Source organism: Cricetulus griseus, chromosome 8, assembly GCF_003668045.3.
Source record: "Cricetulus griseus strain 17A/GY chromosome 8, alternate assembly CriGri-PICRH-1.0, whole genome shotgun sequence".
NCBI lineage: Eukaryota > Metazoa > Chordata > Mammalia > Rodentia > Cricetidae > Cricetulus > Cricetulus griseus.
The window spans coordinates 51,885,824-51,900,274 of record NC_048601.1 but is presented as its reverse complement, the minus strand read 5'-3'; the positions used below and the strand labels follow the sequence as shown (position 1 = coordinate 51,900,274).

General features: G+C 45.0%; 1 protein-coding gene across 1 annotated transcript in view; it reads left to right on the top strand.

The window, feature by feature from the left end:
* Positions 1-230: 230 nt before the first annotated feature.
* Positions 231-14,451, top strand: part of CUNH3orf20 (chromosome unknown C3orf20 homolog) — a 45,181-nt gene continuing 30,960 nt past the window's right edge. Inside the window, exons 1-6 of the mRNA XM_027428993.1 lie at positions 231-705; positions 1,671-1,811; positions 9,684-9,800; positions 10,866-10,874; positions 11,212-11,341; positions 12,300-12,569. Of these exons, the coding sequence (XP_027284794.1) occupies positions 231-705; positions 1,671-1,811; positions 9,684-9,800; positions 10,866-10,874; positions 11,212-11,341; positions 12,300-12,569 (1,142 nt within the window). The remainder of the gene's footprint in view (positions 706-1,670; positions 1,812-9,683; positions 9,801-10,865; positions 10,875-11,211; positions 11,342-12,299; positions 12,570-14,451) is intronic.

Below are 14,451 nucleotides of genomic sequence, written 5' to 3'. Positions count from 1 at the left end.
ATGGAAGAATGACCAGCAACTTTCTTATCCTTCTGAGACAGAAACTGCTGGCTCAATGACCTGTGAGGGCTATTTCTGCATGTTCACTCCATCTTTTCCCAAGGCTTCTCTGTAGGTAAAAGCTTCTGACCCTAGTCACATCACTTCTCAGACTGCTGAGTCTTTACAGCCGAAGGTCCCTCTCCTCTGAGATGGACAGTGTCACCTAGCAGTATGCTTGCCCAGACGACATGAGCCATACCAAAAGTAACCGAGAACTGTTCCTACAATACTCAGCCACAGCCCCCAAACTGCTGGCCCACATCTCCAAACTCCTCATTGTCTGCCGAAACGCAGGCATTCCCATCCCAAAAGGCATCAGGAATATCTTTGAGTTCACCTGGGAAGAGCTCATCAGTGACCCTGCAGTGCCTACCCCATCTGAGATCCAGGATCTAGTGATCTCCTTTGGAGCTCCTTCGGTGGTGCTTGCAGAGGTGATCCCAGTGCAGGTCCCCATGCAGAAGAAGCCACCCCCACCACCCCCACCACCCCCCTTGGTGCTCACAACCACCAGTGGGAGCAAGTATTCAGCCCCCACCCCTGCCTCTACTCGACTGGTACCCACTGGCCAAGATACCCTGCACAAGTTCCAGCGGCAATCCATCCACCTGTTGACGGAGCTGCTTTCCCTGAAGATGAAGGCCATGGTGGAGTCTGCCTCTGGTAAGGTTGCTCACAGATTCCTTTCCATTTCTGCACAGGTAGGTGGTGTGTGTGTGTGGGGGGGTGCCCTCATACACTACATTCATCCCAACAGGTATGAGTTGAGTATCCACAATCCAGAATCTAAAATACTGTGCAGTCTGAGGATGTTGAGTGCTCCCATAATGCCACAGAATATTCCATAGCTGACAGTTTGTGATGATTTGCATGCCTGCAGTCAGGGTGCACGTGAAACATCAGAGAATACCATATCTTTGCATCCTATCCCCAGATATGTACAGGAAGACATTTCCAAACCCCAACCTCTCCCAAAATGGCCCCCCGCCCCCCACCCTGCCTTTTGGCTCCAAGCCCTGGGATAAGGCATACTTAACCTATGTAAGTATGCACTAGGATGGTGGCCATGGGCCTGCTACAAGAACTGTGCTTCCCTCTTCCCTGAGCAGAAACCTCCCTTTCCCCCCTCTGCTCTCCCACTTCCCTCCCAGTCATCCATCTCTGGAGTGCCCATTCAAAAGTTAGCAGTGGTGGCAGTGAGATGTTAGAGGTGATGGTGCCGAGGTGGAAAGACCTGTATTGAAGAGTAGAGACATAGAATTTGTGAATCAAGAGCCTAGTCCAGCCAATGCCAAGGAAATTCTGAGCCTAGGGCCTCCAAGCTGAGAGCATCATTCTAAGGCTGGAGAAGAACCTAAAGCATTGTCAGCAGCAGCCTCTTGGAGGCCTCGGTGCTCAGCTGTGGGCAGGGAGACAGCAGGTGGGTGGACAAGCAGGTGGACCGTGAGTGAAGTGCTGCCTGCTGGATCTTGAGCTCTCTGCTCAATTGAGTGTGCATGCCAGGAGCTCCTAACCCTTACACCAGGAGCAAATCTTTACCTTTATTTCCTGGGGCATTTGCAAAAGTCTTTTTCTGGAAAAGTCATCATGCCAGGAGGCAAACACTTTGTCTTTGCTCATTCCTTCAGCAGGCGCCAATCCTCTGGACATCACCAAGCGCTTTGTGGAGGCCAGCCAGCTCCTCCATCTCAATGCCAAGGAGATGGCCTTTGACTGCCTGATTGGTACTGTTGGAAAAAGCTGCCTTAGTGCAGCACAGCTGGGGAAAGGTGGGTGCCCTCCTGTAGGGAAAAAGTGCAAAACAAGCCAACAAGAAGGTGCTAGGCAGTCAACAGCTGCAGTTGAAAGGCCAAAGCTCCCATTTGCTGAGATGGCCGTGGAACAGCAGGAGCCGTAGATACTATGCTGCTGGCAAGGAAGGCTCATGCACCTCTGGTGGAAGAGCAGCCTAGTTGTTTGTTGGTGGAAATGTCTTCACCTCATAACTCACAGCCTGGCCTCTCTTTCAGGTCCTTCTAGAGTATGTTTCTCAACTGACTATGGTCAAGGTTCTAAAGTTTCCAATCTGTTACACACCAGCCCTTTAGTACACATGGTAAAAATGTCACAACAATGAAGTCACTACTCAGATTGCTGTCAGTTCTGAGCTCATCTGTTCATGGCATATGAGAATCAGCTCCCATCTGCTGGCCACAACTCAGCCCCATGCATACAAGCAGTCCTAAAGGAATGCTTATTACAGAATCATTTGGAAAGAAAGAAAGACTAGAAATAGGTGTCCATCAATGGAGATGAATAAATTATGGCCCATGCAGATACTGTTTCATAGTGAGCAACAAAAATGAGTAAATCAAACTGGGCACACACACACACACACACACACACACACACCTGCCATCCTGGCACTCAGGTAGAGGCAGGAGGATTAGGAGTTCAAGATACTTCTCAGCTACACAAGGATTCTAGGCCAGTCTGGGCTACATGAGACCCTGTGTCCCCACCCTAAAGCATTAAGCAACTCAGCAGCATAGGTAATTCTCAAAAAATAGCATCTGGCAAAAGAAAAAAAGTTGTAAAAGGATGTGTTTGTGGTGATCTCCTTAATAGTTTAATATAAGCAAAGGTGTTTATGAATATATCATAAAATACAGGTATACAGAACAGGAGGAGAAACATTAGAGGAGGTGATCTTTGGAGATGTGGAGGTAGGGGAGCAAGATCTGCAATACCACAATTCACTCAGGTCAGCAGTTCAATGTTTGTGCTATGTCTTCATTTCACCTACTTACCTGTGTGTGTGAAAAGAACAGCAAAGCTCTACCTACCTTCTTAGCAAATATCAAGTATACTATACAATAAAAGTGACAACACCACCATGCTGCTATTTGATCCTAGGACTCAGGAAAGTTTATACCAATACCAACATCACCCTGAACATCCACAACAACCACCATTATTCTTTCTGTTTTTGTGAGTTCAAATGTTTTAGATCTCACACATGGGTGAGCTCTTGCAGGATTTATCTTTGGTGCCTGGCTTATTTCACTTAGCATAATGACCTCTAAGCTCCTGTATCTTGGTATAAATGGTGGGATTTCGTTACTTTTTAAGACCAAATACAATCCCACTCTATATATTTATCACGTTTTCTTTATCTGTTCATTCTCTGATGGATACTCAGGCTGATCCCATTTGGCAGTTGGGAATTATGCTGCAGTGCACATGGGTATACAGACATCTCTTTATGACACTGACTTCATTTCCTTTGGATATATACCTACAAGTGGGGTTGCCATACAGTAGTTCTTATTTTAAATTTTGGGTTTTTTGTTTTGTTTTGTTTGATACAGGGTCTTATTACCTAGCCATTACCTTGTAATTTTCCTGCCTTAGATTTCCAAGTGCTGTGATTACAGGTGTGTGCCACTCTGCACAGCAGTTTTAATTGCTCAGGAAATCTTTATTACGGCTATATTCAGTTACAAAGCTACCACAATTATAAAACTCTTTTTTCCATGCCCTCATTAGCATTGTTATTGTTTTATTTTTATTAATTATTTTGTTATTATTTTGTTGTTTGTTTTCGAGACAGGGTTTCACTGTGTAGCCTTGGCTTGTCCTGGAATTAACTCTGTACACCAGACTGGCCTCAAACTCACAGAAATCCTCCTGCTTCTGCCTCCCAACTGCTGAGATTAAAGGCACGTGCCACTACCATCCTGCTATTGTTTTTCTTTTATTTTTTGATAAAAGTGACAAAATGATATTTCATTGTAGCTTTGATTTATGTTCTGATAATTAATAACTTTAAACCTTTTTTCATATATTGTTGGCCATTTGTATGTCTTCGGCAAATATTCATTCTGACCTTGGTCCATTTTTTCAATCAGTTTTCTCCCATGACGTTTTATAACTTCAGCTTGGTTTGGTACACTAGTGTTCATTTGAATGCTTAGCAGTCCTGTCATTAGACCTCAGAACAAATCTTATACCCTTGCTCTGTCACCTGTGCAGTCAGTCACCCATTAGCGCTATTCCCTGCCATCAAAGCAGTGACTTTGTCAAGCTCCCCTGATGACTGGGGTTAAATACCTGGTAATGATAGACACATCCAGAGCAATTCAATTCCTTGGGATTTCATGGAAGTTGATGAAAGATGCTGGCGCATGCTGTGGTGGGGTGAAGCGGGGCTGAAGAAGTTCCAGCACAGGCTGGGTGACACAGACACCCCACCGTGGGGAAGGAGGCAGAGCAACCAAAAAGTTAGATTCTTGTACCAAACAAGAAAGCCCTGGAGTATTTCTTAGTCAGACGCAAAGGAACCCATGTTTTCTTGCCTTAAACAATTATTCATGGAAAAGAAAATCAAACAAAAACTCAGCACTCCATTTTAAATCCTGTAAGATTAGCACAACATGGCATAGAATTTGTTAAACAAGATAAAATAAGGCTATTTTGATAAGTTTCAAGTTTCCTTTCCTAAGATAAACGTCCAGTCTGACATTTCTTCCTTTCAGAGGAAGAAGAAATAGAGATGTCCATTTTAAGGGATTTACTTTATGCACAACATACATGCCTGGTGCCCATGGAGACAAGAACACATCAGATCCTTTGGAACTGGAGTTACAGATGGTTATGAGCTTCCATGTGGGTGCTAGAAACTGAGCCTGGGTTATTATGAGAAATCAGCCAGTGCTCTTAACTGCCAAGCCATCTCTCAGCCCCCTTAAAAATATCTTTAATCTATGGTTGGTCTGGGGCAAGGAAAATTTTAGGGGCATGAGAAGAGGACCCCTTCACCCTGGAATGCAGTTGCAACCTCCCACCAGCAAAGCAAGAATTTTATCACAGGTGACTGTGCCACTCAAGGCCTTTCCCTTTCCCAGATGTAAAGTGGAAACTTTCTAGGAATCTCACCAGAAACCCCATTTATGGGAAAGGACATGTAACAAACCCCTTGTGCAGCTACAGTGGCTTCTGGTTTTACCTCTTCAGATAATAATCTTATCCAAGGCATGGCTGGAGCCACCTCACTATCTCTTATCAAAAAAAAAAGGAGGAGGAGGAGGAGGAGGAGGAGGAGGAGGAGAGGGAGGAGGAGGAGGAGGAGGAGAGGGAGGAGGAGGAGGAGGAAAGAAAGAAAGAAAAAGAAAGAAAGAAAGAGAAAAAGAAAAAGAAAAAGAAAGAAAAGGGGAGGAAAACTGTAGTAACCTTTTGAGGTGTAACTTGAGAGCCATCAAATGGTATATATGGCGAATACTAAGACAATGAATTGTCTCTCTCTCTTGAGGAACCCCTACCCACACTTGCATATATCTTATTTTCCCCTGCTGTTACTTGAAAGCACGGCCCCCCAAACAAACGTGTGTCTTACTTTCTTCTTAGTGGCTCTCTTCTTCTAAACCCTCATTAATACTATGTTCAAACACCTTCAATAAAATTGCCAACTCTGCTGGTCCTAAAATTCTTTTGAGCAACCATGATTCCCAGTTCTGCCTGAGTATAAACATTTCCTGCTTCAGGCTGCTGAGGGAGACAACTAAAGCTGTGTCTCTGCACCCTCATTGCTGACTGGCTGAACCTACATATGTAGATCTGTGGATATAGGGCTGCCCTTACTCAGGAAGGAAAATCTCAAGGATTTGGCTGGCTCCTATGAGGTCTTATGACATACTTTCACATTCCTGTAAAAGACCTGGATGCCACAGAAGTGTATAAGTCCTGAAACAGAGCACAGAGTATAGAACTCTCTGTGTGTCAATCACTCCCCACCCAGTGTTTACAGCAATGTTAGAGGACATGCAGACAAAATACACACATATATAAAATAGTAACAAAACCTTTAAAAATGCTTTTAAAAGATTGTCTCTGGCTGGGTGGTAGTGGTACACACCTTCAATTCCAGCACTCCAGAGGCAGAGCCAAGCAGATTTCTGAGTTAGAGGCCAACCTGGTCTATAGAGTGAGTTTCAGGACAGCCACAGCTGCACAGAGAAACCCTGTCTCAAAAAAACAAAACAAACAAACAAAAAAACCCAAACTGCCTCTGTTTCCCCTCCTTGCTATTTCCTAAATAACACATGGCAACCACTGACATAACATTCATATTAAGGATCATGAGCCACCTGAAGATAACAAAATGTACTAGGTGGAGAGATAGCTCAGCAAGGTGTTTGTCATACAAAACATTGGGACCTGAGTTCAGATCACCAGTAATACCAGTGCTGAGTATGCCTGGGACTTACTGGCTAGCCAGTCTAGCCAATTCAGTGATGCTTGTCTCAGAAATAAGATAAAGGAGACAGAGTTAGTTAGAGTACACACTATTCTTGCAGAGAACCTGAGTCCATCTACCAGTACCCATGTCAAATTCCCTTAACTCTAGTTCTAGGGGATCTGATCAGGCACTGACACACACACACACACACACACACACACACACACACACACACACACACACACACACACACACACACAGTTATGAGTGGTTCTTTGTCCCAGCTTTTCCCACTGCCCTGGGGCCCCAAATAAACACACAAAGACTTATACTAATTATAAAACTGTTGGTCGGTTGCTTGGGCTTCTTATTAGCTAGCTCTGTTATTTATTAACCCATTTCTATTAATCTATGTATTTCCATAAGGTCTTGGCTTACTGGAGAAGGGTCCAGACCTCTAACTCCTTTGGCCATTCACATGGTGACTGTTGTCTGCCTACCCTTCCCAGAATTTTCCTCGTCTGGTAGCCCTGCAAATCCTTCCTGCCTGGCCACTAGCCAAACAGTGTTTTATTCATTAACCAATAAGAGAACCATATACATAGAAGGACGTACCCATCACACACACACACACACACACACACACACACACACACACACACACACACAGAGAGAGAGAGAGAGAGAGAGAGAGAGAGAGAGAGAGAGAGAGAGAGGGGGGGGGGAGATGAACCAATGTTTTGTAGATACTGAGGATGATTCTGAGGGATAATTCTTACTGTCTTTAAAAGATAACTTGTATTCCATCTCATAAAGTACTTTGAACATATTTTCAGGAACACGGGCTTTTGTCTCTAAGGCACAGACCTTCTGAATCCCTCAGAGCTTATAATTTATGGGGTGATAATAAGAAGAGAATTGAGCTGGACTGTGACCTGGAGCATCATGTGTGTGTGTGTGAGAATGAGAAAGCCCCTCTCATCATGGAGCTCACTCAAAAATCTCTCACTGGCTGACTCTTGGTGCAGATGTTCATCTCTCTCACTTGAAAATTTGTATTTATTGCTATTGTATATGTGTGTAAGATGTGTATATGTGGAGGTCACAGGACAACTCTATGGAGTCTGTTCTCTCTTAGCATCATTAGTCAGGCTCTGTGATTGAACTTGGCTCATCATCAGGCTCTTTTAAAAGATAAAGTCTTCTCTTTTAAAAAGCTTTGAGGGTTTTTTGGGGTAAAGGGTGTGTGTGTGTGTGTGTGTGTGTGTGTGTGTGTGTGTGTAGGTGGTCAAAATAGTCAAATGCAATGGAAGGAACAATACATTTATTTCTTTTGGGAAAGCATTCATTTGACTCAGAGTTTGAATTAGCTAGATTTCCCAGTGCATTACTTCAAAGTACGATAGTTTGTTGCAAAATTTGTGTTTTTATGGGCTCCTTGCCACCATCTGATATGCGGCTACTTAGTTCTAATGTAGCACCCTTGGCCACATTGGGAAGAGGAATAAATAAAGAGGTCCACTGACCTCTCCCAACCCACAAGTCCATCTTCAGTGTACTAACATGAGGCTTAGGTTTAGATAGAGAACAAGAATTATATATTACTAAACAGTCCTGCCCAAGGTGCTGGCCTGCCCTACACTGACAAAGCATTGCTTCTAAGCTATGTCCTGCAAGTTGTCTGCTCTGTGTGAAATCTCTTTCTTACATACTAGTAAGTATGCCTGGCATATCTCCTTAAATCTAGCCAGAACTTACCCTTTGCTAAGATGACATTTCCTTGGTTGTAGACTGCTTCCTGGTTGTCTTCCTGTCCTGACACACTTGGCACAGACAAACACCACTGCTCTTTTATTCTCATTTGACAGTGACATTACTGAATAAAATATCCCAAAACAAAAACACTCTTGTTATCTTGGTTTATGCATATGTGTTTTGATATTACTGTCATTGTCTCTGTTTCTATTACATAGTCAGCTGAAAATGATTGCCAGGGTGGCTGTATGGTTTGCAACACTTGCCATGTGAGTGGGGGCAGATTCCCCCCAACACTCAAGTTTCATGTTTATCCGAGATCGTAGCTTTACATGCTTTTTGCTTCTATTTCTATATGCAACTGTATGCTCATCGCCTTTTCCTTCTGTTGCATTGATTAAGATTAATTTGCCAGGTGAGAGATTACTGAGGCAGAGGGTCACAGTCTGTGCATAACTTTCTACGTGATTTTTCTCTACATGGACAGGTTGACCAGCATCAGTTATTACTCACTTTTCTAGAGTAGAAGGTACTGAAAGCTGTTTTAACTTTAATACCAGAAACACTAGCAAAAGTGATTTTTCTTGTGGTTTGATCATCCAGGGCGAAGGCTCTATTTATAATCTTTGTCTGCTTAATGAGGTTGAGTCTATGACTTTTGAGTGTGTTGAGTGAATTTCTGAGCATTTTCCAATACTGGTTTCATGCCCAACTGTAACATAACTGTATCTGGGGAAAGAACAAGTGAATGAGGCAGTGGACTTTGTTTAAGATTGTAACTAGGAGTGCATATAATCTACAGAGACCATTTGTGCTCTTCCCTGTGGCTGTCAGACTACTGACACAATGAACCCCAAAGAATGGGGATTTCCCCAGGAGTCTCATGCCTGAGAAGGAAAAGACTTGGGCCTTGTGCCAATCAGTGTGGAAACTTGTCTCCAAGAAAGAGATTTCACACAGAGCAGACAACTTGCAGGACATAGCTTAGAAGCAATGTTTTGTCAGTGTAGGGCAGGCCAGCACCTTGGGCAGGACTGTTTAGTAATATATAATTCTTGTTCTCTATCTAAACCTAAGCCTCATGTTAGTACACTGAAGATGGACTTGTGGGTTGGGAGAGGTCAGTGGACCTCTTTATTTATTCCTCTTCCCAATGTGGCCAAGGGTGCTACATTAGAACTAAGTAGCCGCATATCAGATGGTGGCAAGGAGACAGTGTGATACTGTGGGACTGAGAGGCTGTTGGGAGAAGATTTGATTGCCATGCATTAGATAACAGGAGAGCCCACTCTCATTCCTTCCACCTTGGTGCCTAGGTTTGTCTACACCTAGTGCCACACCGACATTTGCACTTGCCCTTAGAGGAATTTGCCCTGTGCTTGCTTTCTACTTGTTATGTAAGTGTTAGAGGCTCTTCACCCTTGAGAGGTTGTGGTGGGGAAGCCTGTAAAGGGGAGCCTTAAGATGTTGCTTCCTTCTTCTGAGCTCACTTATATGCCTAGAAGTCTTTCCTCAGAAGACTTCCTGGTTGGTTTATGACTACAGGTTACTTGGCAATATGTGGCCCACATTTCTTGTTTGATTAAACAAGAAAACTATAATATAATATATATTGTAATTTAACTGACATTTTAAAAGATGGTAAAGAAGATTTGTTCTTTTTCCCTAGAATCACCCATGAACATTTCTGCCATGGGAGTAAACACTCCTTACCAGCTGGTCTACCAGACTTCCACAGCCTGTCTGAGCTTCTCCCTCGCTACAGGGAAGGAATCCAAGAAGAAAGGTGAGAAAGTAGTGTTTCCATCCACACACATACTCTCCTCCCTCTCTCTGTCTTTCTCTGGAGTTGGGCTTATACACATACTCCTCCGTGTAGTGGTGGATGGGGAGGAGAAATGAATGACTGTATCTGCATCTAGCCTGTGCAGTTGGTGGCATGGCTAGGTCTCATGTCTTCTAGAAGGGCGTTCATCTCACTGAGATTCAGCAGCCTGTGACACAGATCCTTACAAGCACTCCAGAGCTGCTGCACCTACGGTCACTGCCATCAGAATTGCATTTCATTCCCATGTGTGACCCCCCATACAATCCATTCATTCAACACAGGCAGTATGCACATCCCATACTTGGGAATGAGACCGCTCTGTCCAGCCACACCACCAGAGGGGAATAGTGGTATTTGTATCCCAAACTTAGCAGGCTCCAGTTCTGTGTTCTCGAAGGGGCTGCTATGCATGGGCATAAAGTAAAGCCACAGAAGTCTCTTTTGCCCTGTTGAGAAAGGCCCACACAGAAGGGAGGGTGTTGTGGAGAGTCTTGTCTTGCCGCCACTTCTCAGTCCCAAATAAACACAGACACTATACTAATTATACAACTGTTGGCCAATGACTAGGGCTTCCTATTGGCTAGCTCTGTCTTAATTAATAGCCCATTTCTATTAATCTAAGTATTTCTACATGGTCTTAGCTTACTGGAGAATGCCCTGTCCTGCAACTCCTTTGCTGGCTACAGGGTGACTCTTTCTGGCCGGCTTTTCCCAGAATTCTCCTCGTTTCCTACTCTCACCTATCTCCCTGCCTCTTTTGGCCACAGGGTTTTATTCATCAACCAATAAGAGAAACATATATACAGAAGGACAACCCCCATGAGGAGGGAACTTTAGGGAAAACAGGAGGTGAGAGAAAGAAGCTCCAAGGGGACGGTGTGATAGAGAAGAGCCTTCTGGGAGTAGGAGAGGCCTCAGGACCTTCCACTTACCCTGCCAGCATGGACTAGACAGACAGGCAGGGGAGGATTGGGTAGTGAAGGAGGGCAGGGTTGACTCATGTTACCCCTTTGATTCCCACAGACACTGGAGGTAAGGCTGGAAGTTGAGAAGCTGGAAGCCAAGTCTTCACCCATCCTGGCTGCCCCTGTGACTTGCCTTCCTCATGCTTCACTGTCCTTGGTAAAAGGGGACTGGTTTTAGGGGGCTATGGAGGCATCAGCATTAAGCCCCACTTCATCGTTATTCATCACTGTGTTTCTCAGCTCTGATGTACTTTTAATTATTTACTGGCTGAGTTAGTAGACACTGATCTCCATCGCTAGAGCACAAAAGAGCCTCCTAATATGTTCTGCAGCTGTCCCCCAGGAGAAGTGACACTCAAGAACTCACCTCTAAAGGCCACCATATTTTGTCTCCTCACCTCTAGGCAAAAAGGCTTTTGATGAGATCACACCCCCCCTCGCTAGAGTCCGAACCCCTCCTGAAAGCTCCATCATCGAGTTCCAGGACCCCTGTCCTGAGGCCCGGGAAAAGCTGCAGGAGATGTGTCGCCACATGTGAGTGCCTAGATATGGGGATGGCATCTACAGGACATGGGGACACAAGGATAGATGGGTGTCACAGCAGTAAGTGCACTCCCCACGTCCAGCTGTGTCCTACACACACAGAAACATAGACACAGACACAGACACAGACACAGACACACACACACACACATACACACACACACACACACACACACACACACACACACACAGAGAGAGAGAGAGAGAGAGAGAGAGAGAGAGAGAGAGAGAGAGAGGAGTCCATGGTCCTTCCAATTTATAGAGAAGTAAAGCAGTTCCTGAGCTCACCTAGCTCTGTCAAAGATGCCTCTGTCTGCAACATCCTTACCTCACCTAAGGAAGTCCTTTGTGTAGCTCCTGGCTTTGTGTCCCAAGTGGTAATTTTTTGGCATGATTTTCCAAGTGTTCAAGAAAAACATCTCCCAAACAAAATATTACATCCACATGGGTGATTCATAGTATATTACTTGGTGATACTGTGGGCCCTAGCAGAAACTATTTCTCTAAGGGCCCAACTCATAAAAATTAAAACCCTTTTCACACCAAAGTCATCTATGTCTCCTGGGATCATGGGGCCAGGGCACAGGTAGGCAACAGTCGCCCAGTTCATCTCTGTACTATGACATTCTAGAAGGAGCCTACCTGGAACTTCAGGACGGGGATGGGTGTGAGGGGATAGTCTGTCTCCAGCTGCTCCAGAGTTCCCTCTGTATATAGCTCCATTCCACAGGTCCAGACAGATGGTCAGACACAGCTGGTCTTTCCAGGGCACTGGCACCTTCCCACTTCCTCCTAAAAATAGTGCCTTTGCATATGAGGAAGATCAGGAAGGGGACACATGCTTTAGGACAAGGGGTGGGAGACTTGAATGCTGGGAAGGGGCTGTAGAGAACCTCTCTGGAGAGTGAGAACCGAGCGCCTAGAAGATGCGTTCATCTCCTTCCCACAGAGAAGCCGAAAGGATGTTGTGGAAAGGGAGGAATGCCTCCTGCCCCATGATTTTACGAAACTACAGGGCAAAGATACCCTCTCATTTAATGTTGACCTCCAAGGGGGACTCTCACCATCCTTCCACTACGGGGACTCAGGTTACTGCTTCCACTCCTCACCAGCCTTCCAGTCACCATGCTCACTCGGGCCGCCATTCTCAAGATTTGAAAGGGCCCAAGAAGCCTGCCAAGCTGCATTACACTTTCTATGATGGCTCTTCCTTCATTTAATATCCTTTTGATGGGTGCTGCTCTTTCTCCCCAACTCAGCCCCAGAGAATTCTAGGGCTTGAAACAGCTAACTGTTCAATGGGGATTCTTGGTCAACTAGAGAAGCCTGGTGAGGATGCTCAAGGGTAAGTGTTGGTCCAGGTCAAGCTCTGGAGAGGCTGAGGAAGGAGTTCAAAGTTTAAGTACTAGTCTAGTATAGTTCAGGTCAGCAAGAGTACGTCAAGCTCCCAATGCCGATGAGAAGCTTGTCTGTGCAGATGGATCCCTACCTTTAAGGCTCTTCCAGAAGAGAGGAAGCTACAGACAGGGTGGTTCATTTCCAACTGAGAGAAACAGTGAAGTGTCCCTAAATGCTGTGGGGAGGGTTGTTTCCCAGATCCTAATTCTCTAGTTGTACCCTGTGGTCCTTGAGTTTCACCTCTAAGGTTCAAGGGCTTGGAGTCTAAGCCTTCACCCCGCACATCTGTTTGACCTGCAGCTGAGGTCTGCCTTGGGGTGCCTGAATCTGTATTTTGGGTGCAAATGTGGCAGAAGAGGACACATTTCCCCCTGTGAATCTGATGGGCACTACAGACCCTCTTTCTAGAAATGTGCACATGTGTGTATATCCACACACATACAAATTGTGAGCTGAAGCGGCAGGGAACTTATGGCCCATGGAAAACTACCTTTGTGCCTGGGCTTGAACTCTAGCTCAGGAAAGCTCAGATGTTGAAAAGGCAGATCCCTTCAGAGGGTGAGCCCAGGGTCTGTGCATGCCTTGGGATAGGTTGAGTTGGCTGCTTTCCTCTATTCACAGAGATGAACAAGTAACTATTATGTACAGTGGGTGAGGAGAATGAACTGGATAAACCATTTGTGAGAACTTCAGAAGGAGCAACTTTAGATTGCTGTCTTCTAAAGTTAGGAGAGGAGTTTGAATTTGGCTATAAAGGTAAAAAAAAAGAGAGATCCCTTTGGAAAACTTGGAGGTGGAAAGTCCCCTTGGACACTGTCCTTTTCAGGCAGCATCTTCTAGAGCTATACCAGAGCCAGAAGCCTTAAGACAATGCGGCTCTGAGTTCATTGGAGGCAAAATACTTATTCCAGGTTCTGAGTTACGCTGATTTCAAGGACAAGAGACACAGAGTCTAGTTCTGCTCCTTCACTGTAGGAACAGGGCGACTGAGCCTCAAAGAGGCAGTGTGACCTGCTAAATGTCACAAAAAGAACTTGGTGGCAAAGCCTCAAGGGAAAAGGGGTTTTTGTGCCTTTGTTTTGGTCCTCTCTCTCAGATACCAGTGTTTTGCCCTTAAAGATCATTCTGCATGGGAGAAAACATGGGAGACTTGGAAGGGCCCTAGGCACTCAGATCTCCTACCATTGGATCAGAGGGCAGGTGTCTGAACTATCTCAGATACTTTCCTGGGGCTATGGCTTGCCCAGCAACAGCCTCCTCACTTTGTTACACCTCATTTTGACAGAAGGGGATTCAGGATTTAAATGCTATGTCAAGGAAGTTTCATTGTTTCTCTGCCCACAAATGAATCCATTCTTCACACCCTCTCAACACTGTTTCTCCTGCTTTCAATACAGAGGAAGCAAACTACTTCCAAGGCAGCTGCTTCTTGAGAAGACTGTGGGGCTCTTTTGCTACATTTCTGACTCTTCCCTTTATTAACCAGGTTCAACACCATGTTTACAAGTTAGCTTTCTAGCAATAGGACCAGAGAAGGTTGCCTTGGCTCTTTGTTCTTACTTGTCCCAGAATTATGAGGTACCCTATGTGGAAGCACCTCACACCTCTTAGCCATCGCTGCAAGAACACTTGACTTCTACTCCAACAGTAATGACATCTTGACAATTATCCATTTTCTCCTTGGGAGTTATAAAGACCAGGTT